The sequence below is a fragment of the Eleginops maclovinus genome, chromosome 14 (assembly GCF_036324505.1).
Source record: "Eleginops maclovinus isolate JMC-PN-2008 ecotype Puerto Natales chromosome 14, JC_Emac_rtc_rv5, whole genome shotgun sequence".
Lineage (NCBI taxonomy): Eukaryota > Metazoa > Chordata > Actinopteri > Perciformes > Eleginopidae > Eleginops > Eleginops maclovinus.
The window spans coordinates 13,239,240-13,264,580 of NC_086362.1; the positions used below are offsets into that span (position 1 = coordinate 13,239,240).

The window sequence follows — 25,341 nt, forward strand, 5'->3', positions numbered from 1 at the left end:
GACTTTTCCTTCTCCGTCTGTAGTGTGTTTCTGCTGTCAAACACAACGTTACCATGGTTTCTTGATATTTTTTTCAAACTACGGTGCGGGCCGAGTGCCGTTAAAATTAAATTGCGTTAACGCATTAATAACTTTAACTTTGACAGCCCTACATTTTTCACAATGACTATCTATTTTATAGTAGAGGACATAGTGGAAATATCAACAGTAGTTTCAGCAAAACATAAGGGACCATTTTCTCTGACGTCCAACCCTCTCCTTCTCTCCCTTAATCCTCCTTAGCAACGGTCATGTGTTTGCTTCGCAGCGGTGTGTTATCGAGTATTAACAACCTCTGAAACCAAATTGACCAATCAGAATCGAGTATTCAACTACGCTGGGTAATAAATAGTGTTAACAGTAACAAAGAAGTAGTTTGTTAGCAGTAGTATATTGTGGTTTTTCTTTAGTGCAATAAACATTTCTGTTCTGATCTTATGTGAAGCGTCTTTGAGCATTAGGAAATGCGCTATATGAATCTTTTGTATTATTATTTTAAAACTCAGTGATAGTAACAGTGGTGGCAGGACTTGTAGCCTCGCTAATAACTTTATTGGCTAATAAATAAACAAACAGTACTAGTAGTTTAAACAGCATCAGAATACGCCCAGTGTCAATCTAGGTAACAGTATCCTTGAAAGAAAGCTGTTTTAGAAGGTCTCGCACCAGAATAAACTCAAAAAAATAAACATGATGCAGTTTGGTTAAAAGAGAAGCTCCAGCTACAAGCTTACTGTGTGACTGGTTAAGAAATAGCTAAATACATGTATCCATAGACACATACAAAATAACTCACTGTCCAGCATGGAAATATACTAGGGTTAATATAAATATATAATAATCACAGCGTTCAAACCCACAAGATCACTTCAAACAAGAGATGTGTGTGTAGGTGTGTCTGTTTGTGTGTGACTGAGAGATTAGCTAACACTGTAGCGGCCCACCTGTTAGGCTCCTACGTAGCCCGGGGGGTCAAACTGAGAGGAGGTGACCCTGCAAAACAAGAAGGGGAGGTTTAAAATAACATAAAAATAGTTTGTGCTGCTAGTAAAGTGTTCTGACGTGGTTCTTTGAGCTCTAGTTCAAACCCATTTGAATCTAAAGCCAATTCTCGGGTGAAGTTTTCTCTGATGTAAATCGTGATGGTTGAGAATAAGAAGGCTCCATTAGGGATTGTAATACCTCTACCACATAGCAAAGCAGAGGTTCAAACAGAGGTTTAATCATTCCTATAAGTAGATTATAGATCTGTCCAGATTTCAAACAGACCATATGCAATTCTCTGTAGTAAGCATTTTATGTTGAATTCCTGTGGAAAGATGTTCAGCTATTTAGAAATGGGATCCCTCAAGGGTCAGATGATATTACGGTAGTAGCTAACAGAGTCAACGGTACTTATACTGCAAGAAGTAACCGTCATCAGGCTCTACAAAGGTTTTCCATTGCTTCCAAACCACTTGTTTTTAGCTTTGTGATAGAAAGCTTGTGGACCCAGAAAGAGGCTGATATAGGTGATGTATGCTAGAGCAGTGATTTCCAACCACTGTGCTGTGAGAGATGGTCAGGTGTGCCATGGGAAATTGCCAGTTTTTAACTAATTGATCAAAAAAATATTTTTTAGCAAATAAAATCAAACAGTGAAATGGTCCCCAGCAAGCTAAAGCACCATTTCCAAATGGAACACCCGTCCTTCATAACAAGAACACAGATTATTTTGTTCGCCTGCATTAACAAACTGAGAATGGGTAACTGTTACTGTATGAGAAAAACCACAAAGAGAGAGCTCTCAAAGCTAGCTACTTAGGAGCTGAACTCGTAGACAAATTGAAAGACCTGTCATTAAATTATCATTATGTATATGTGTCAAAAGCTTTGGGAGACAGAAAAAAGTAGTTAAAATAGCATCTACCTACGGTTACCTTTAAACTTGGGTTCACTTTTCTATAGATTGTAGCAAAACTCAAGGCAGGCGATATCACAACAAAGAAGTGCATCTATTTACCAGGCCTAATATTTAAGACCTCTTCACTTACATTTCCCAAAGGAAATCTTGCTTTAACATCACCCACAATGTTTTGTGATTGCAAAGCTGAAATATGCTGACTCATTTCCAGTTATCAGGATTACAAACCATGATGATCTATGGGACAGCTCATACGCTGATGTCATGCTTTATGCTGCATAGGGACAGGCATGATATAACCATATGGTATAACGTACATTAAGCCACTCAGCCTGTGGCTTATCTCAGGGGCCCTATTCCTATTGTGCGCATGTAAATGGTCTGCAAAGGTTAAAGTCCCACATTTCCCACCAGAGTTTCTCTCTAACACAGTCCCCTCGCCCTGCCTGAAACACCTCGATATTTGTCCTTCGTTTACTTCCGTAACATAGTGGCATCAGATTCAGAAGTACTTTATTTATCCCAAACTGGGACATTTTTGCGTTGCAGCAGCGAAATACAAAGAGAAGTAAAACAAATACAAATAATTAAAACTAAAAAATAAAGTATCAGATAGCGCTCCAACACATTGTACTCGAATGGCTAAGTGGTGGGACTTCTCTCAGGGGTTGACCAATCACAACAGAGCCGGCCTGCTAACCAATCAATACAGACTGTGCTCTGGTTTCAGACAGAGGGTGAAAAGAGGTGCTGCAGCACAGGCAGTATGAGAAACATAAAGAGCTTTAAAAATTAAAGCATGGATGAACCTGAAATTTTAAAGTTGTAAGATCTCAGAACCCAAATAATTGAAGAGTCATCTGTATCATTTAGAATCGATGTCCCTGTCTCCATCTGCTAACGGAGTGTGTCCCTCTATAGCTATTAAATATCAGCGTAAAACCCTGTTGACCTTCAGAGAGCCATGGGAGCTGTTTCCATCTCTATTTCACTGCTTTTTGAATTGCAGTGACGGGAGTTTAATAATTAGAGGGAAGAGAGGCGAGAGTCTTAAACATTCCCTTTCTCTTTCATCTCCACACACAGGGTCATGTGACTTCTTTGAAATTCAAATGACCCTGGTGAGTGCTACAGGTGCATTCTCTGTCTCTTTGCAGGAGCAATAATCCAGTCTCGGAGCCTCTTTCTCTCATTTTAAATAAAATAAAAAATGCGATCGCCTTTCTGCATCCTAGACAGGAGGACTATTTAGGAGCAGACAGAGCTGCAGGACACACACTCCATCACAGCATAGGAGCAGCCACACAGACATTTTCCATTTGCTCATTTCATACAAAACACACACTAGATTTTACATACACTTAAGTGCATTGCAAATCTCACACAAAGTAGCTTATTAAGATGTTTAACTTTTACTATTCAAACTATTTCCATTGTGTCTATTTCTTAATGATCAAATGCCGTCAAAACAATCAACAGTTTCTTCTGTATGTGAAAATGAGCAAATGTTGGGATGGTACCAAACTAAGCTAGCAGTTTTTGAGCATTTTAGCATGCTGCCGTTAGCATTTTGATCAAAGTGCTACTGTGCCTTAGTACATGTTTACAGAGCTGTTTGCAGGACTTTTAGTTCTAATATATACATGTGTTTATTGGTTTGTTTCTCCAGGATTGCAAAGAAACTACTGTATGCTGATGTTCATTAAACTTTATGGAAGGGAGTAGCGTGGGCCAAGGAAGACCCCATACATTTTGGATATAGATTCATATACATTATTTTTTCATTAATGAAAACTACGGCCTAGGTGGAGGTCTGATTCAGTTGTACCAAAACCAATAGAGATTTTTGTTTATACAGTAGATTTCAAGAGACAAATCCCCTATCAGTACTGCCACATTATCTCACTGAAATTATATTGCTTGGCACCATTTTTCGAAAACATATTTTAATCCCGCCAACTAAGCTCTGATTGGTCAACACCAGACCTTGAATTTCCCAAAATGTAATGATATTGTGGGTTATTCAGAGGTCCAAAACGAAGTTGAATTCACCCCTTTGATATCAACTAATAAGTCAAACCCAAAAGTGTTGAATTCAAGAAAAAAACTCAAACAAATAGAATGGAACCAAATCCAAGAGGTTGGATTTAGAAGTGGGGGAGGGTAACAGAACCGTTCATAACACTGGCTTTTAGGATTTGTACAGTATAAAGTCTTACATAATTTGAATCATACATGCTCTCTGCCTCCGTCATGATTAAAATGTGAAAATATACACAACCTTACATGGAATTGCTGTCTCACAAAATGATATGTTGGATTGAAAATACATCTGTCCTTATTGCTACATTTATTTTAATTATATTTAATCAGACAATAAACCCTCTCTTCATACTGACCAAGAGCAGTCTCATTTCCAGTAACTAAGAATACATGTACAATCTTTATTTAAATAGGTTGAACAGGATAGGAGTAATGGTGTGATGAGTTTGTCATGAGGCCATAATTCACTGCAGAGTTCATTTGTCAGTTAGAGTATATTTAGCTCCCTGTTCATTTGTTACTGGAGGAGACAAATTTGACTCTTCCTTTCTTTCTCTTTTTCATCTTTCTTTCTCTCCTACACACTCCAAACACACTCGCCCTTCCCCTGCAGTGGGTGGTTGGAGAGAGTGAATACTGGGGGGGAAGGAGAGGGAGGCCAGAAAAAGAAAAGAGGACAACAAATGTTCAAACAAAAACAGGACGGAGGAGGGAGTGTTATGCTGAAATATCAAAACCTATGATAACATAATCATTAACCCACTTTGCCTGTACTTTATTCCATACATACAGTATGTATATATTACATACATAAATGGTCGTCCTACAAAGAAAATGTGGAATTGGGACCACCAATATCGTATTTTTAAACCTACACTGAACAATTTGTTGCTTGTCATTATAAAATCGTCATATTCTGTGTTTTCTTTATACCAAAAAATCCATTCTGGATTCTTTCAATCATTGACATCGTTATAACTTCACTTCATAAAATAATACGGATAGTTAAGGAGTGTACTGTATGTACCAGAAGCTGGTAAACTGGCTAACCAGGCCAACTAAAGCTATGGAAACAGTAGGCAAACAGTTTCCTATATCTACATCCATCACAACATCCTGTTTGTGACCACCTGATGAATGAGAGACCGATCTCTCCATTTAGCTTTGGTTTGGTCTCCACCTCCTACTGAGAAACATATCTGTTTCTTTAGCTGCTAAACGCTTCACTATGTTCACCAGCTAGTGTTTAACGGTCCCTGGTTGCTGTTTGGTGCTGAGCATGTAGTGTAAAGTGGATTTATCAGAGCTTTCTTACTGAAAACGTCTTCTTGCTGTTGCTACAGAAGACAAGGCTTATGAGAGGGAGTTTGCTGGCTGTAAGGGAAATGCATTACGCTGAAGACAAAAGCTCAGTCGAGTTGATAAGCTGCAGAGTTGGTGGTAATTTTCTATGGATTCATCACAGGGGCGATTTATATGTAACAAATAGTCATTTAATCTATCGTATTTAATAGGAGCTGACTTAACTGGTGAAAGACAGCGCCAACGACAATGCTGTTTAAAAATGGTTGGTACACAAGCAAATGCCAAATTATCTCCATAACTAGTAATCTGGGGGTGTAGCAGGGTGTACAAATAGATGATAGAGGAGCAGCAGACAATCTTTTCACCGATTTCTTCATGAAAACAACAAATCCCTCTTTATAGCGTAACGTGCATTATACCGAATAACCTGTAAGCTACCGGCAACGTCACCTTCACTTCTATGGTACAGTTAAAAGGACCTTAGAAGTTTATAAAACATGCCCTCCACTGTCCTGCTGTTATAACCTCAGACTGTATTATGTTTGACTTGAACTAACCACAGACACTTGTCTCATTCATTTAAAAACACTGCTTTAGTCAGTGTTGATAAGTAAAGTTGGTTAGCTAGCTAACGTTGGCAGCAAACTGTGCAATCATTTATGTAACGACTCACTGCCCGCTGCTACTTTGCTAGCGTTGTGTTTGCTGTGATAAGAATGCTGCTTCTGCCCACCAGTGCTTTGACAGAATTGAAAGCTACGTTAGCACGTTAGTATGGTAATGATAGCACTAAACAGATAGTCTGACAAGGATGTATTCACTTTTGCAAATATTTGGACATAAAACATTTTTTTAACAGTGAGTACATAGTGTACATGTACATATGTATATCCCAATTTATCCAATAGATTTGTGGTTATTTAAGTCTGAACCAAAACAGTGGAACAACAAACTGACAAACATTTAGCTAATAGCGCCGTGCTGCTAGCATAAATGTGCCATTTATGACCACATTTAAGAAATATATGATTTATTTTCATCTTAAATTACTATACAGCTTTTGTTATAAGACTGATGTGTTGTGTGTGTGCAGGGTTGTGTTACATTACCCTGTATAGAAGTGAATACAACTCTGTGTAGTGTAGTACTATATTTGAATGCTGTGATACAGTGTGTTATGTTGCTTGTTTTTTTTGGTTGTGCGTGGTTTGCAGTGTGCTGTGTGTGTGTGTTGTGTGTGTGTGTGTGTGTGTGTGTGTGTGTGTGTGTGTGTGTGTGTGTGTGTGTCCATCCTGAGCACCATCAGCAGCAGAAGCATCCGTTCCTACCACAGACCCTCCAGCCACTCTACTCTGCTCCTATAGACTGTATTGCCTTTATCTATTTCTCTTTATTATTCTCTCCTTCCTTTGTCTTCCTTTGTCAGACAGCTTTTTCTTTGTTTCACCCCTCCCTCCCTCCCTCTCTCTCTCTCCACCCCCAGGATGTGGCTGTGGGTTGATTAGAAAATGCGTGGCATAGAACAGGCAATCCATCACCCTGCCAAAGCCCAACACTTCCGCGCATGCGCTTCCTACCACATACACCCGAGCACACAACCCTCCGCCTCGCACTCCTCTTCCTCATTTCCCTCCTCTCTTCATCATCCACACACATCGTTCAAGCTTTGGTGCGTGTGTTTTTTTTTCCAGGATACCAGCAGCATCACAAATCTGCCCCTCCTTTTCATTTATTTCCTTCACCTCTCCTTGCCCTTCAAACCCACTCCTCCTCCTCCTCTCATTTCACTATCATCCTCCTTCTCGTCTACGTCCACTCATCCATCCATAGCAGTCATGCCTCTTGCTTTTATAGATTTTCCTTGTGGTGATTCTGCTCAGTTAGATCATTTACAGTGAAAAGACTGGGGAAATGAAGAGGGGACATGTTGCAGTGAAATATTCCTTTAGTTCTCAGAAAACCTGACAGGAGGTTAATCATTTCTGTCATATTTTCTTGTGATATCTTCTTATTTAAATGTGACAGAAATTATATTCAAAACCATCGGCAAACATTGACCATTGGACTATGACCCTTAATCCTCCCTCAGTAGACCAAACACAATTGGAGGGCTGTTTTTTCTATACATAAACACAATTTGCTGTGTAACAGCTACTTGATATGTTTTGTTGTTTTTTGTCTCAAATCCCCCTCCTACGAAGAGAGTTCAACAGAGCCAGGGTTTCTCTGACTCAGCTGGCTCGACAAAAAAAAACCCGGATCAGAAACAATGTCTACCACAAAGCTGGATATCAACTGTCTTTGTGAATTCCCGCTTACATAAAAAGGGACACCTGGTGCGTCATATGACCGCATGAAAGTGATCGATTGCCTCATATCTCCGCCTTATGAGGATATTTTTCTAAATCTCCCTTTTATTTCTAATTTGACGACTATTTACATTATGCCGCTTTTATAAGTTTCCTATTATGCAAAATCCACTTTTTCATGTCTTCTGCTGGAGCACGATTGTTTGTATTATACCAATCACTTTGCATAGGGGCGTGGCCAGCAGCAGCTCATTAGCATTTAAAGCTACAGACACAGAATCAGCACTAGGAGGGGTTTATGGCATGCTACAATGCATACCCCTGTGAAACACTGTGTGTGTTTCCCAAATCATCAAATTGCAATGACTTTGGGAAGATGAATATGACCTAGATTTTAGGATATATAATTTCTATAAAAACATATACAAGTCTTTTTTCAGCACCCTTGAATTTCCCTACAATCAATACTGCCACCCAGGGGAACCCCTTTTTTTCTATTTCCTATCTCTTTCTTTTTCTCCTCTGGCTTTTATTCTTTTTGCTCTCCTCTCATTTGCTTCTGTTCACCCATCTCCCATGATTCCAACTCTTTCACCGCTCAATATCCAGCCAGGCAACAGAGAGGCCGGGTAATGAAATGGCCACTGGCTGCCTGAATCTGCTTTCTGCCATCCTTCATCTGATTATGAGGAGGTATTCTCCTCATCGGGGCCCAATCAGAAGGCCAAAATCCAATCAGGTCTAATAACGACCACGCAGTTCACTCCCTGGCAGTGTACTCCGTATGCGTTTGTTTTGTATGATGATCTGAAAGGGCTTAAAGAGACAAATCAAACCGGAAAGGAAGAGTCCAAACATGGCATTGTATTTTTGATATCGTCATTCCCAGTATGATTATCTAATCTGCTCAAAGGGAGAACAATGCTTGTAGGGCTTTTGTCATGCTTTTGCAACACTCGCTTTCCACCGTGTAGGTGGTTTCGCCCACTTTTGATTAATAATAGGCTTGAGCATTAAGAACGGGCTTAGAACCTGTGTGTAGAGACATTGACTTAGGATTGTTTGAGTTGTTTAAAGAAATAACGTCAAAATATCCACATAGTGACTCATACTGTGTGTGGTTGAAATGATCCTACTCTTTTAAGGGTAATATTCCCTACTATCCCTTGCCAGTTAATGAAATGCTTGTCTCAGACATTCTCTTTGTGTGTTATGGATTTCCTTAATCAGAGATTTCTATTTTGAGACAAAGATGTTTAAGCGCCAAGCCCTTAGTTTGATTTGACAGTAATGCTATGAAATGCCACTGTAATAAAACTGTAGTAGAAATGAAAGTAAGTTATCACAAAACCCTCCACCTCTGTGTTTGGTGGATACCTTCAGGGCTTCATTAATAATCTACAGTATGACAGTTTGTCAGTAGGTGGTTATCTGGTTGTTAAATGTAAGAGTCTGTGAAAGGGACACAGCACTCTCCGTATAACTGCCTATAGAAGTCACAAAGTGTTAATCATCACTACGGATAAAATGGCACAACAGATGCATCATAAAGTAATAACAGGGTTCATAGATGAACATATCTGCCTTGGTTGAAAAAGCTGGATCGCTTGCGCCTATCCAATCATATTAGACGGGCCGGCTGTTTTGTTCAGGCCCTGGCTCAGCAAACTGAAAGCACTTCAGTCGCATAAAGAGGATGACAATTACCAGAAGAGCCAACGTCACAAAAACTGAGGCTGTCCCGTCCTGCGCTGCATCAATAACACACATTCTATCGATTGTTCCTGAATTTGTTGGGTATTTAGTTTTTTACCTTGGGTGCAAAGGTAAAGGTCTGGAAATGAATGACTTTGCATTGAACTATATATATCAGCGGCCAATATCAGCATTTGGGAACATGCCCTGACCTCTATGATTTTATAAGGTTGTGTGACAATGCCCAGCTATAGTGGAACGCCGCCAAGACTAAAGCAAGGGACATTGATTTCAGTAGGAATCCCCCTAGGACAGACCCAGTGGTTCTTCATGACAAGGAGCTGGATTGTGCAACGCTATAAATATCTTGAAGCCGACTTCTTTTATAACTTTTATACTGAAACTGCACCATCAGCAGAACCTCTTATTGTCTGTCTGTGCATATATCTGTGTCCTGTCACTTTTTATTTAGGCCCCAGCTCAAATTGCCATTGTGGATTTAATTGAAATGACACAATGACCCCCATCATTGCTTCCAATTTGCAAAAAAAAAAAAAAGGGCCAAACTGTTGCTTTGGTAGCTTTCTTCTCCTGAGGTATCCTTCTCAATTGACAAAGATGCTTCAAAAGTCTAAAATATAGATAATGCCTAAAGCTCTCTGGTCACATGATCGATGATAATGACCAACTACACAAACTTCATTCAGATATCATCCAGTGTTTTATAGCAAGTTAATACACAGCTTAGTTGAGTACTGGATTCTGATTGGTCAATTAGGACATTTCACAGATTGTTAATACTCAACATCAGACCGCTGCTAAGCAAAATAATGACCGTTGCTAAGGAGGATCAAGGGAGAGAAGGAAAGAGGTTAGAAGACAGAGTGTTTGATGTCAGAGAACTCATCAGAAGAAGGCACACAGGAAGTAAACACTGACAGGAACAGCAGAAGGGGACACACAGGAAGTAAACACTAACAAGAACAGCCGAAGGAGACAGACAGGAAGTAAACACCAACAGGAACAGCAGAAGGAGAAGGACAGGAAGTAAACACTAACAGGAACAGCAGAAGGAGACACACAGGAAGTAAAAACCAACAGGAACAGCAGAAGGAGACACACAGGAAGTAAACACTAACGAGAACAGCAGAAGAAGACAGACAGGAAGTAAACACTGACGAGAACAGCAGAAGAAGACAGACAGGAAGTAAACACTGACGAGAACAGCAGAAGAAGACAGACAGGAAGTACAATCCAACAGGAAGAGCAGAAGAAGGCAGACAGGAAGTAAACACCAACAGGAACACGGTATTGGCTCTGCAGTGTTTAAGGACTTGTTGGTGGAACAAAAACGGTGAACAGACTTAGACAGTTACAGAAAATATTTTCTTTATTGCTGCCATCATTTTAAGTAACGTTTTTGTTGTTGCTCTTCCAGCCGTTGGTGCGCCGTTGAACGACCAATACGATAATTTTTAAGTCAATATCATCAATTAATATTTGAGTCAAGTCGTTCGTTTATTTAGTATTTGGCAGTGTAATAAGCAGGTTAATGTGCAGCTTACACATTATCCTTTAATTATTCTGACTCTTCGTCAGCAGATAAACGTTTCTAACTCTCTCTCTCTCTCTGTCCCCCTCTGTCTCTCTGAACCCCATCTTCCCCTCCCCAGCAGCGAGCCCCAGTTGTGGCCGGTGGGCATGGTTTTGGAGGGTAGCTCAGAGGCGCTGTGTCCCCCCCCATCTCTGGAGCTGCGCCCATCCTGCAACAAGAGCCAGCCCTCGCCTCCTCTGGGCTCCAGCTCCCAACCCCACGACGGAGTCTTCCCCGAGGACAAGGAGCCCGTCAAGTACGGCGAGCTCATCGTCTTGGGGTAAGACACTCGAATGCAATCTCTGATGATGAACCGTGTCTATATGCCGGATCGGAAGAGTTACTTTAATTATGTTATACGTTACAATTATGACCTGTCAAATTAATCAGTAACCTTCTCAAAAAGTAACCTGATTTTTATCTGTTACTTCTTGATTACCTCAATATCAAATGCAATGCAAATAAGAAATATCAATAAGATGTTTTTACAAAAGTGTGTTATGTAAGACAATTGAACAATGTGACCTTAGAATAGAAGATACTTAGTCTCACATATTACACAAGTTTACAAATGCTGTTTTAGTTTGCCACATGCATTAAAAGCAAACATAGTAATTTAATTATTAAACCAGATGTCCACCGACTGCAATAAACATATATATTTAAAATAAAAGAATGAAACTAGCCTAAATGAAAGCCATATAGAAAATGCAGGCAGTATGTCTACCTGTAATATATTAATATTTGTGTTTTAATGTCCAGTGAAAAAACTAAATCCTTGACTTTAATTAAATGTATTATTTCAACAGATGTCACACTACTGTATTAGGTTAGTTTGAAGCAATACTATTCAGTTAAATTAAAAGACATTAGGTTCAACTCAATAGTATTGCTTTCAACTAACCTAATACAGTGATGTGACATTTGTTGACATGATACATTTAATTAAAGTCAACCTTTCAGTTTTTTTAGTGTCTTTTGACATTGTTATCCTGCTAGTTATCCTACATTTTTAGAAATGTTACAGTTATCTGATTACACCTTTTTTTGTATCCTGATTTTAATCCCGTTGGAAATTGGAAATTAAGAGACCACTCCAAATGTTTCTTAAATCTCAATCTCTACATGTATGGCAACCATTCAAGCGTCTGTTGAATTCCAACACAGAGAAAAAATGTCATGTAAATGTAAAGAATACAATAAAATGAAATTAACTTAACTCAAACACATACAGTGGTATGCAAAAGTTTGGGCACCCCTCTGAGATTTCATGACAATTTGCTTTTCCTTTATAATAGAAGATCACAGCAACAACATTTGTTTTCCTACAAAGATGTAGACGTTTTAGTGTTTTCCAGACCAAAATTCTTAGGGTAGCATTACATAGTTTTATTATAATAAAATAAAATGCAAAAAATGGGATGTGCAAAAGTTTGGGCACCCTTATAAATAGCATTCATTTCAACACCTGTACGGATTTATAGCTGACAGGTTGCTGCACAAAATTGCTTTGATTAGCTCATTAGACCTTCAATTACAAAGACAGGTGGAACCAATCATGAAAAAGGCTATTTAACATAGGTAATAGCTGGCTGTGCCTGGCCTAGGTTCTTTCTTAGGGAGTGGCAAGATGGGGACCTCAAAACAACTCTCCACTGACCTGAAAGCTAAGATAATCCAACATTATAAATTAGGAGAAGGGTACAAAAAATTATCTGACAGGTTTAAACTGTCTGTCTCCACAGTCAGAAACGTAGTTGTGAAATGGAAGGCCACAGGAACAGTCCGTGTGAAGGAAAGATGTGGTAGGCCGACAAAAATAGGGGAAAGGCACAGGCGAAGGATGGTGAAAATGGTCACAGAGAAGCCACAGACCACCTCCAGAGAACTACAACAACATCTGGCTGCTGATGGTGTAGTTGTTCACCGTTCCACAATCCAGCGTACTTTGCACCAGGAAGAGCTCATTGGAAGGGTGATGTGCAAAAAGCCTTTCCTGAGTGTTAATCACAAGAAGAGTCGCATGAGGTATGCAAAAGCACATCTGGACAAGCCAGAAGCATTTTGGAACAAAATACTGTGGTCAGATGAGACCAAGATTGAGTTATTTGGTCATAACATGAACAGGTATGCATGGCGAAAAAAACACACTGCATTCAATGAAAAGAACTTGTTGCCCACTGTAAAATTTGGTGGAGGATCTATCATGTTATGGGGCTGTGTGGCTAGCACAGGTACTGGAAAACTTGTTAAAGTTGAGGGCCACATGAATTCCTTACAGTACCAGGAGATTCTTGACAAGAATGTTCTCGAGTCAGTCACAAAGTTGAAGCTACGCCGGGGTTGGATTTTTCAGCAGGACAATGATCCTAAGCACCGATCAAAATCCACCAAGGAATTCATGCAGAAGCACAGGTACAATGTTCTGGAATGGCCATCCCAGTCCCCAGACCTTAACATCATTGAAAATGTATGGATTTATTTGAAGAAGGCTGTCCATGCACGGAGGCCAAGAAACCTGACTGAACTGGAGACGTTTTGTGTGGAAGAATGGGCCAAAATACCACCTGCCAGGCTTAAGGGACTTGTCTGTGGCTACAGGAGGCGTCTACAGGCCGTTATTGCAGCAAAAGGAGGCAATACTAAATATTAATGGAATTATTTCTTAGGGGTGCCCAAATTTATGCACATGCCTATTTTTGTTTGAATGCACATAAACATGTTTCTGTTTGACCAATAAAAGTTATTTCACTACTGAGATGTTTCTGTTACCATAAGGTATAACATATGTTAAAATGAAGTTGCTGCTTCAAAAGCTCAGCAAGTGACAAACTGATGCAGTGGTTTTCCTAAGGGGTGCCCAAACTTTTGCATACCACTGTACCTATAAATAATAAAACAAGAGAAAATGATAATGCTGAAGTGGTCTCTTATATTTTTCCGCGGTTGTAGGTCTGCCTGTGAGTATGTGTCATATGCCTGTGTGAGTTATAGGGCCCTGACCCAGGACCCACCTCCAGCTACATCTAAATTATATTCAGTCCGATCGTCTTCAGTATGGTCCCATTCCATTGCTGGGGGTCATGGTTCTATGTTTGTCCTTATGTTTGTGGTGAATCACCTCCTGACTACTCATGGCCCGTGTGCTTGGAGATCGCCTAAAGGATTTTGTGTGCATTTTGCTATCCATGCTCTCATTTTCTATGCAAATTCCTAAGGCAAAACCTATGGTGAAGTTTTGCGTATGCAGATTTGTGTAAGAGCACATCTATGTTCAGGTTCTATGCTACAGGAGAGCAGAAACGGACAGACTATGAGATGAATAGCTTTAGTGTCAAAAAAGTAATTACTTTGGTGTCAGAATCAGTGAAGATTGCGCAGGAAAATTGAAAACGTTGGGCAACACACACTTTAAAAGAAATACATCACTTCAGTCAATAACATCTACAAGGTACTAAACACCTTGGCATCTTTTTTATTTATCTGAAAAAAAGTTTATATTGTAGCAACTTTTGGTTATTTAAGGGAGGTTATATTGGGATGTTTTCTTAGCCAGGTGAAAGCTATCTGGAGTCTGGTTCATCCTCACAACGAGTACAAAGAGGCCAGGATGTCAATTCACCTGGCTAAGGTAAGGGTTTAATCCAGAAAATAATAATCATCAAAAATATTTCAAATAACCCACTGTAACAGCACCATTTGGTTTGAATACAGATTACACATGCATGATATGTTAACTTTATAGGTTAACTGTTCATTTTGGATGGAATCAAGATAGCTGTTTCCAGTCTTTCTGTGGGACTAAGCTAAACATTTATCTTTTCTTCAGTAGTCAATACAAAGATTTTACAAAATGTCAAACCATGCTTTTTTTTACAAATTGTTTGTTTGGAGATTGATCAAACAATAAATAAGTCAATTTGTCTGCTTAAGAGTTGTTGGTAGGTGTACTTTTTGAGTATTTATGCCAAGCTAACCATTCCTTCTCTTTAGCCACCTATTTGAGCTACTTTTTATGTTATTTAGAACCATAAGTAGTAGAGAAATGCTAATGACTAGCCAAGTCGGATGGGATTGAATGGGATACCAGGCCCAGTAAATCAATAGATTATGTAGAGCAAATTGCCTATTATGAACAAAAACAAAAACTTGTTTCTTTTCTACCACTGCAGGGTAATCTGTGGTGCTTGTCCCAATGACGTCCCTCAACTACAGATACTTAGAAGCTCTCTCATATTGTGCACAACACTATGAGGCTATGCTTAATTTAACAAATAATCTTGTGTTTGTGCTTGTTGCTAGACTAACATTACGTTGAACCAGTTGCCCTCACAATAACCCTTTCACTGCTCTGTTGGTTTATTCTGTTAGACAAGGTGGGGACTGTTGAGATGAATAAAACCATGTGCCCAATCTATTGGAAAATCCCGTATGTCAGACAGTGATGGGCGTCAGTCTGTTAGAAAAAGTGGTGGGGACACTTTTTTCAGATTAAAAACTATTACTGCATTAACCACCTGCATAAAAAGGACATACATATACTGTTTACACACAGTACACACATACATATACTTACAATATATTTGTTTAACACTAGTTCAGTAACTATGCTATGCTGCTGCATAGCGCGAGCAGCAATTGCTGGCCATCTTAACCATGGTATGCTACTTTTCAAGGCCCAGAGACACATATGCTTCCACTCCTCTACCTATTGATCCATGCACTGGGGGATGAACACTTGATGGATGATGGGGGGGGGGGGGGGGAACCTGCCTGTGACATTTTACAACATCCATCCAATCATAGCTTCTCTGTCGTCAGCAGAACACGGCTGGAGAGTGTTGGTCATTATGAATGCAGCATAATATGGCTTACTCATGGATAGTAATACTGGATAATTCACCCAGTCTAAAAATAAATCCAAGGATATCACATTTGAGTTATAGTAGGAATTTTATATCCACTACAAAAAATAGTTTGGACACAGCAATCAATTATTGGGGACAAAAAGAAAAACAACTTATTACCATATTGGCAAAGTAAGCAGAGATGGGATGCACATTTAATCAAGAACTGTACCTAAATATGGTTTTGAGGTATTATTTCCCTTTTCCCTATTTTATACTTCTCCTCCACTACATTTAAAAGACTCATTTTACTCGATTGATTTAACAGCTTAAGTTACTTTTAACAAAATGCATCCCTAAAAATTAAACTAGTTGACTAACTCTTGAAATCACAAAAGAGTCAAATCATTTAAACATTTTGATGAAAGGTCAACCACAACTTTGTTTGTCTACAGCAGTACAATGCTTCTTGATGCAGCAATATGATATTGAAATGTCACACACATTAAGATAATTATATACACAATGATTAGTTTTACTTTTAATACTTTGAGTACATTTTGCTGATACTATTTCTGGCCTTTACTACAATTTTGATTGCAGGATTTTGACTTTAATGTATTGGTACTTTTACTCAAGTAAAGCATCTGAATACTTCTTCCACTTCTAAAACTCTGTTCATGGGATCAATGTGAGGACATGAAAAGGGGGTCATTAAATCCTATGTTTTTTTACTAAATGATAATATAACAATAATAATTGAGGAAAGTAAGCAACATTTCTTCTTATGTTTCACAGGCACAATGGGTCCCTGGCCAACGGGGACAAGGGTCGCAGAAGAAGTCGCCTGGCCCTCTATAAGAGACCGAAAGCAAACGGGGTCAAACCTGATGTTATTCACAATGTCTCAACCCCGCTGGTGTCCAAGGTGAGGATCACAGCATTATCATTACAGTTACTTAGTCATGAACTCATGAGGAGGTTTCCCTGCACTGATAAAAACAGGAAAGTTGACTTTAATAAATGTATGATGTCAACAGATTACACGTAATTGCATTAGGTTAGTTATAAGCAATTAGATGAAGTTGAACCTAATATTTTCATTGAATTATTTATTTAAATATAACTGTTTTCACTAAACAATTATGTGTAATTTGTTGACATAATACATTCAATTAAATGTTTACATTTTTTCAGTGTGAACTAGGATAGAAGAAAACAGATTTTGTACATATATTGAAATATATATATTCAGGGATGGAAACATGGTGCTTTCACTAAAGTAACCAGTAGTTAGAGTGGCTATTCCCTCTGTAATACGAACGCATTAATGTAAAAACGTTATTTAGAGCTCCTCTTGGGTCACATGGTAAAAAAACATGTGATGACACACAGTGATTGTGAATCCAATGGCATGGTTTGCAAAAATCTATGCATGCGCAATACTTAAGAATATTGGACTGAATTGGTCATTTTACGTCCTCTTCCACCACTGACAACTGTCCAAGACTGGGACATTAACCACTATTATTGAATCAAACAATAAACTTGTACTGTACATCAATAAGTAATACCAATAAATATGACCGCATGGTTAGTGCTATAAATATAGGCTCCTAAATCAATAGATGACGGCAGCGCTACGTCCCTGACTGGTGAGATGAAGCCCCCGTCCCTTTTCCGGGGAAAAGTAAAAATCTATGCCAAGCGGGAAAAAATTGTCATATCATGCCTTAATGCTTTAACGTCGTGTATAGCACGACAAACAACAAAAAAGATCCAAAGTTAAGATTTCGTTTACTTTAACTTAGAGGAAGGGCGGTAAAAGTAAAGATCTGTAAACAATGGTGTTCCAGTCAGTCAGTACATACTGTACGTACGTCTGCGGGAAACACTTCCTCACAGCTACATTATGATGCTAGAATTTCACCATACTGATGCTGACCGATGGATTTGGGCTCCTTGTAGACCAAAAAAATGGGATAAACCTCACAATCTGTATTTACTGACAGTGAAATAACAGCCCAAGTAGAAACACAGCCATGACGTAGAGGGAAGGTTCCCAGATGGGTTGCTCTCACGTAAATACAACATAGAATACAAAATGTACTGTAGGGAATAATAGGGTCATGATGCACATGAAAATCACTACACTGCATGATTGGATAAAACTCCCAGTAGGGATATTACAGTTACATATAGTAGATAAGAGGCCCACTATTCAGCACCACAGGCCCATTATAGGTTCCCCTAAGAAATGCTAAAGTGTTACAACAGCCGTTAAAACGCTACAAAGTGCAGTATGTTCATATTGGATTTACAGAGTACCATAAATAGACAATGGTTTGTCGTAAAAAATATAATAAAGACACAGTAGCAGGACATCTCAGCACAATGCAGAGGAAACTATACACCAACAAAAAGGGAACAACGTGACTGAAATGCTTCCAAAAGTGCCCCCCCCTAGCACATGTCATTTGGCAGTCCACTGTGCAGAAAATGGAATTCCAGATTGGAGATAATCTGTGAATCAGAGGGTGTGAATTAGAAAACTGCACACACTGTTCTACACATCAAGTTTTGTTTCCTGCCATGTGACCCCGTTGTAAACACTTCTGAAGGATAAATATAAATTAAAGCATCATGAGGGTGGTTAACTAGTGATAGCTAAACAAAGTTCTTCCTGCTTGTGTGCATTTCAAGCGCTGGCAAATAGAAGGGATTAAAGAACAAATGAATATAGGTTATTATTTGTATTGAGTTAAAATAAAGGGAACACACCTGTTCTCTCTACTGAACTATAAAGCGTTGTAATTATAGGTGTACAGATATTTCAATTGACAAACAATGGCAGTATTTTAGCGTTGTCATTGTAAAAGTTGACGTTAGCATGTCTGTGCTGAACTGTAATTACATTAAATTTAGCTGACGCTTTTATCCAGAGCATGATATAATATGTGCATTCAACCATGGAGATATAATCTCAGAATAGCAGGAATCCTGCAGGTGCATTCACTTTCAATGAGCCATACCATAATAAGTGCTCCTGCATAGGCTTCAAATAGGAAAACCTTTCAAGGTAATGTGTGTAAACTGCAGAGGTGGATACAGCTTCTATACTATACTTAACTAAAAGTAGAAATACTATGGTCTTAAAATACTCAATTATTAGAAAACAATTCAAATTTAAAATGGTACTGAACGAATAGTATCAGCATCAAAATGCAATCAAAGAACTAAAAGTAAAAGTACTTTCAGTAAGATAAATTACCGATGTATTATCAACCAAAAGTACTGCGTCATATCATATAAGCAAATCATGTGCTTTTATAGATAAAAAGTAACAAGTAATTAATACAAATATGTCAAAATGATACTTAAATATGGTACTTGAGTAAATGTAGTTAAATAGATTCCACCAATAGTAAACTATATGTGTGTATTGTTAACATAACATCTTCTATGTGTTCTGAACGGTCACTTACACACTGTGAAAAAACGGTCACTTAACATTAGATGATCTCTCTGCATCATCAATAAATCAGCTTATAAAACGATATAAATCATTTTAATTAGATCCTGTAGAATAGGAAGTGTCCTCTGTGTAGATTCTGCGGGGGGGCCGGACCTTCAGCTCTCCTTGTCATTTGACCAGGATAATGTGTTTTCCATTGGCAGGCACTCAGCAACAAAAGCCAGCACAGCATCTCCTACACACTGTCACGGAGCCACTCTGTCATTGTGGAGTACACCCATGACACTAACACAGACATGTTCCAGGTAAGTGTCTGCACACACACACACACAAACACACACTTGTGCCACACCAACTCAACATTTTAGCTGGGTGACCTACTGTAGAGAGAGGATGCACTGAAATGTTCAATTTAATTAAATGTATGACGTCAACAGATTACACATACTTGAATTAGGTAAGTTGAAAGCAATATAAACTTATTCAATCATGTGTAATCTGTTGACGTCATACATTTAATTAGTGTTGGAAGTCAAAAAGAGGCGATGACATCATTTAAAAGGACTATAAATAGGTGAAAGATGTCTTATTTAAAAGTAAATCAGTGCGTTTACATACTTTTGGGTATTTAGATGCCTACCATCCCACACACTTTGAAATAAGACACCCGAGTCACATCTCACGTCTTAAAAACAACATTTGCAATGGTGCAACATTTCGAAAAACCAATCAGAGCAGGCTGAGCTTTTTCAGGAGGGTCTTAAAAAGACAGGGGCTAAAACAGAGTGGTATTAGGAGATAGGGAATTCAAGTGTATTGAACGTTGGAAACACTGCGACACAATTACACTTTTTGGCACGAATGAAGGAAGCTCCAGAGAACAACATTTGAAAAACAGTGCAAATAAGAGCTAAGAGGTATTACTGGATATAAGAGAGAATATATGACTTCTGTAGTTTGTCTGAGGTAACCCTTTAACAACATTTGCAATAGTGCGACATATCAGAGCAGGCTGGTCTTTTTCAGGATGGCCTGCTTAAAGTGTGTGACAGAGGGGGAATTCAGACGTTTTCAGTTGCAATTCTTTTTTTAACATTAAAGCATATGAGCATGTTGTAGCATAAACCTTAAATACAAATATGAACCTGAAAATGAGAACAATATGCCCCTTTAATGTAAGGGTGGAGAAGTGGACTGTGCTGCAGGTGTGGTTTAAGAAGCTTTACCAGAGGTGGAGGGTAAAGTAATGACTGCTAATTGTGGCCAATATTCACATTTAACTTATCACTCGTTAAAATGATAGGGAAAATATAACTTGTAGTATTATCAACAGGTGATATCAATCATTTTAATGTTGGCCCTTTGTATTTTTATAGTAGTATTGTTTTATTTTATTTTTCTGCTGCTGAACACATTTAGCCCAGATTTTCATTTTGGTGGCAGGGTGTGTCAAATACACATTATATTTCACTTTGGATTATAATGTCAGATAGGGCATTCGGCCTTGACAGCAATCTGCCCTTCTAGCTTCATTTCATTAAAAAATCAATGTCCTAGCTTAATGTAGTAATAGCCACAACTCCTAAACCTGACATTGAATGCATCGATAACGCAGCACTTTTAATATGGAGCAGGTTTAAGGATGACTCTCCCCTCCCCCCTGCCTGAAACGCCTCCATTGTAGTCTGTTGTTTACTTTTGGAACACAGTGACATTATGTAAGTACAGTATGTAACTCATATTTCTATTGGCTAGCGCTCCAACACATTGTATGTGATAGGCTTATGGGCGACACATTTCTGAGTGGTTGACCAATCACAACAGATCCGACCGGCTAGCCAATCAGAGCAGACTGGGCTCTGGTTTCAGACATAGGGTGAAAAGAGGGGCTGCAGCACAGGTTTTTGAGCATCAAAGCATGGAAACATGTCCCAGGAGAGGATCAAAATACAAAACTGTACATTAACATGAGCATAATAAGGCCCTTCTAAGGTGTCAGATTTTAATATTAAGTCGTATAGTACGCTGTACGCCCTGTAGACAACACAACAGCAAAGCACTGAAGGCATCTGGAATGAAAAGGAAGCGTGAGGATGAAAGTATCAGGCAGAGGAGGGAAGACCAGAGTCTGAGGAGATGAAACCTACAGGAGGAGATGAGTCAGACCTGTCTGCTCAGAGCTCACAGTTGTTCTCCCAAAACCTTCTCTCATCATCGAGGAGATCCATACAAAGCCGTGACTCCAGCAGACAGAATCAACAGGGCTCCACTTCAATCCATACCGTCTCCCTTTCACTCTCTTTCTGCTGCGTTAAAGACTCGCTTCACCATTTGCCTCTACCTCCACCCCTTTAGGATTTAGGCAAGGGAAAACATTAGGTAGGTTGACTTTATTTCAAAAGAAAGACTAAAGGGAGAATTGGTCAAGTACACAGGTCATGTGACTTCATGCCAACAATAAGGAATATACTCATCATTTGTATCAAAATCCAAAATGGCAGAATACGTTGACTAAGACACTTGCCTACATGGATGTAACCGTGTGTAATATGGGTGTAATATGCATGTATTATGGATGTTATAATGGGGTAATGTAGGTGTAAAGTGGATATGTGTGCCATGGTTGTAATATGGTGGTAATTTGAGTGAAATGTGGGGGTAGTATGTGTGGAATATTGGGATATCTGATAGTTACATTGGTGTTAGATGGTGTAACATGTACTGTGTAACATGGCTGGAACATGAGTGGACTGTAGCTGTAAAGTGGATTCAATACTATATAAAAAAGTATCCCCTAAATGGACAATGTATCCCAGAAAATAAACTTGGAAAAAAGTTACAATTTGAAAAGAATCTTGAAATTCTTTGCTAGAAACATTCAAAAATAGCAATTTATGACAGAAAATTGAAATGACCTTAATAACGTTGCTGCTTCTTCCTTTCTTTAGTCCAGTAGTAAGGTCTGTTGAAGTTTTTACAGCCTCTGATATGACAGCATTGTACTCAGTGTAGCTATTAATGGGATCTTTGGAGGCGGCAACATCACTTAAGGTGCTTTCAGGTGGCAAGCGGAGGAAGCAGCTTTTGGCGTGTATGACTATGTCTTTGCGCCCGCTGACCCCCACAGCCACACAGCCGCTGGTGGCTGAAAACAATGGAGGCGGGAGCAGCACCCAGCACCTTAAAGGACACAACAAACAAATGCAAAACAGATTGAAAAAACATCCAATACAGTGTACAGAGCCACTTCCTGCTTCGACTTAAAGCCGCTGTACTCACGGGCGTTGTGGATTTCTACTGCAGCTGTTCTGGCTAAACAGGTCTTAATGGACAGGGCAACAAACTAAAGACATTTTCAGTCTAGTTTAATGAACTGAAGTGACTTGAGGTTTTAGGTTTACCTATTAATACCTTTCACACTTGGAGTCAACTTTTCCATCCCTAACCCTTACAGCCAAAACTATCTGTGTCCACTTCAAGCCGAATGAGTTTATGTCCGAAACACTGCATACAATGCACCAATGAAGGAAGCTCCAATATAAACATAGGACTTGTGGTGGCAAAATTTTAAAGAAATAAAACAGAAACTAGAATTTAAAATAAAATTGCCGCCGGTGCCAGCAGGTAGAGAAACTTACAAAGGGAAAGATCCGAAGTCCAGGCAAGAATATCCTTAATTTGCGGATATTTCCATGATCCAATATCAAACAGTAAAATACAGTTATTAATCTCCCTTCAAAACTTTAGAGGTACTATTACACACATGTGAGAAAATGTGACTTGTGTAGTTTGTGTGAGGTAATCCTTTAACAACATATATTGTCTCGCCAATCAGAGCACTTTCTCAGGAGGGCCTTAACGAGACAGGCGCTAAAACGGAGTTCAGGAGTACACAGACAGACAGTATGAGATATGTAAAGTGTATTTGAACATAAAAGCATGCACACATGTTCTAGTAGAAACCGTCAATGCAAATATGAACATACAAATAAGCAAGATGTATGTGATATATGTCCCCTTTAATCTAAGGGCAGATATAAAGTGGATTTATGATATCGGAGATGTTTGACAAGTTTCTGTGGACATTCTGATAGGTTACAGTGGTGTCATGTAACTAAGTACATTTACTCAAGTAAAAGACGGAGGTACTTGTACTTTACTAGTATTTTTAAAGTATTTTACTTTGTATGCGGCCGAACTGAGGGGACCGCCCGTATTTTCAAAGTATATTACTTTACACCTTTAAAATAGAAAGTATGAAAATGCTATACTTTTTACTCCACTCCATTTATTTTACATATTTAGTTACTTTGCAGATTTATGTTATGGAAAACATAATTCAACACATACGTTATTATACATTATTATTATTGGCTAAGCTACCCAGTAGTGTATAAAGTCATTCAAATAAACCAAACATTCACCAAGTACATCAGTGAAGTGCTGAACACATGAATGTACAGATATTTATGATACAATCATTTTAAAAACTGTTCATTTTGGAACTTAAAGTATATCTTGACGCTAATACCTTTTTAGTTTACCTAAGTACAAATTTGAGTGCAGTACTTTTACTTGTGATAGAGTATTTTCACTGTAGTATTGAAACTTTTAAATAAAGGGGCTTTCTAAATCTGTCCGAGCTGGTGTTATTGCTGCCGGATTTGGCACCCCCTCTTTAATTTTACCCAGGATGGTCATACTCTCACCAAAATCTCACTGGTGTTTGATATTGCCCTCTAGTTGGAGCAAACAAAAGCAATTTACTTATCAGGTGAAATAGTAAATAAATAATCTGAGTACTTCTTCCAGCTCTGACAGGTAAAGTGTTTAATGTAAGAAAAGATAATTATGTCCAATTAAAACAGGAACTATGTAAGTGAGAACACTGACTTGAAGTAACCCTTCACTCTGCACCGTCCATCTTTCACTGTTTGATGTTATTGATCCCCCTCTCCTGCTCCCCTCAGATCGGCCGGTCCACAGAGAGCATGATCGACTTCGTGGTGACGGACACGGCGGGGAGCAGCAGCGGTCAGGGCGGGGGTGCAGCTGGGGAGGGGGGGGGAGGAGGCCAGTCGGCGCAAAGCACCATCTCCCGCTACGCCTGCCGCATCATGTGCGAGCGCAGCGCCCCCTACACTGCCCGTATCTACGCCGCCGGCTTCGACTCCTCCAAGAACATCTTCCTGGGGGTGAGTGTTCTCCCTCGTGGGAAACTACACAGGGACTGGTTACCACGGCAACTACAGTACAGTGTGAGCGACATCAGGGACAGGGCTTTGCCTCCCACGGCTGACATCATAGCTGTAAAGATGGGTGTTAGTGCATGTGACCTGGCTCCATGGGATAGGAAGGGTGTGTGTGTGTGTGTGTGTGTGTGTGTGTGTGTGTGTGTGTGTGTGTGTGTGTGTGTGTGTGTGTGTGTGTGTGTGTGTGTGTGTGTGTGTGTGTGTGTGTGTGTGTGTGTGTGACTGATGTAACTGCTTCTTGTGGTATATATCAGTCAGTGAATGCAGCATATGAGTATACGCAGTACACTGTTTGTATACACAGTATTTCATTCATTCAAAGATTTGTATGCCAGAATATTTTCACATACAACTTTAGTTTTTAAATAAACACAGTAAGGGCACATTCAATAAATAACAAAAGCATGTACAGAAAACGGACAATAGAACATGAAAATATTGAGAGAACTGGAAATGTTAGTTTTCTGCAGAAATGTGTAGTAGAACTAAGTAGTTGAGTAATTGTGCAAAGGTCCACAATTCAAAGTTTTAAAAGATGCAACTTACAGAGATATAACCCCAGAGATGTGCATTAATGTAACATATATAAACAGTCAAGGTGGAAATGTGTAACATGAAGTATCACAAGGGGGTGTAAGTGTCCATGTCAGTGGGGCCAGGGTATAATCAAATATGATAACACCGTACTGACCAAATTAGAAATTGAGATCTGGAAGAGTGATTTTCTGAACACTTGCTCTATTTTCACTGATAAAGCTCTCCAAGATCTCATATCTCAAGATCTCAATATTATCATAACCAGTTAGCAAAGCTATTAAATGAAAACACATATTGTGATACACCATCATTTTCCTCATTTCCGTGATAACAGTTGTGCCA

General features: G+C 39.1%; 1 protein-coding gene across 2 annotated transcripts in view; it reads left to right on the top strand.

Annotated features, from left to right (window-relative positions):
- Positions 1-25,341, top strand: part of peli3 (pellino E3 ubiquitin protein ligase family member 3) — a 31,156-nt gene that overhangs the window by 2,063 nt on the left and 3,752 nt on the right. The window contains exons 2-5 of one of the 2 annotated variants that reach the window (XM_063900249.1): positions 10,971-11,168; positions 16,534-16,663; positions 19,414-19,515; positions 24,181-24,405. In XM_063900249.1, coding sequence (XP_063756319.1) covers positions 10,996-11,168; positions 16,534-16,663; positions 19,414-19,515; positions 24,181-24,405 — 630 coding nt within the window. In that variant the 5' untranslated portion in view covers positions 10,971-10,995. Of the gene's footprint in view, positions 1-10,967; positions 11,169-16,533; positions 16,664-19,413; positions 19,516-24,180; positions 24,406-25,341 lie in introns of both variants that reach the window. The other variant, XM_063900248.1, reaches the window with a different exon arrangement.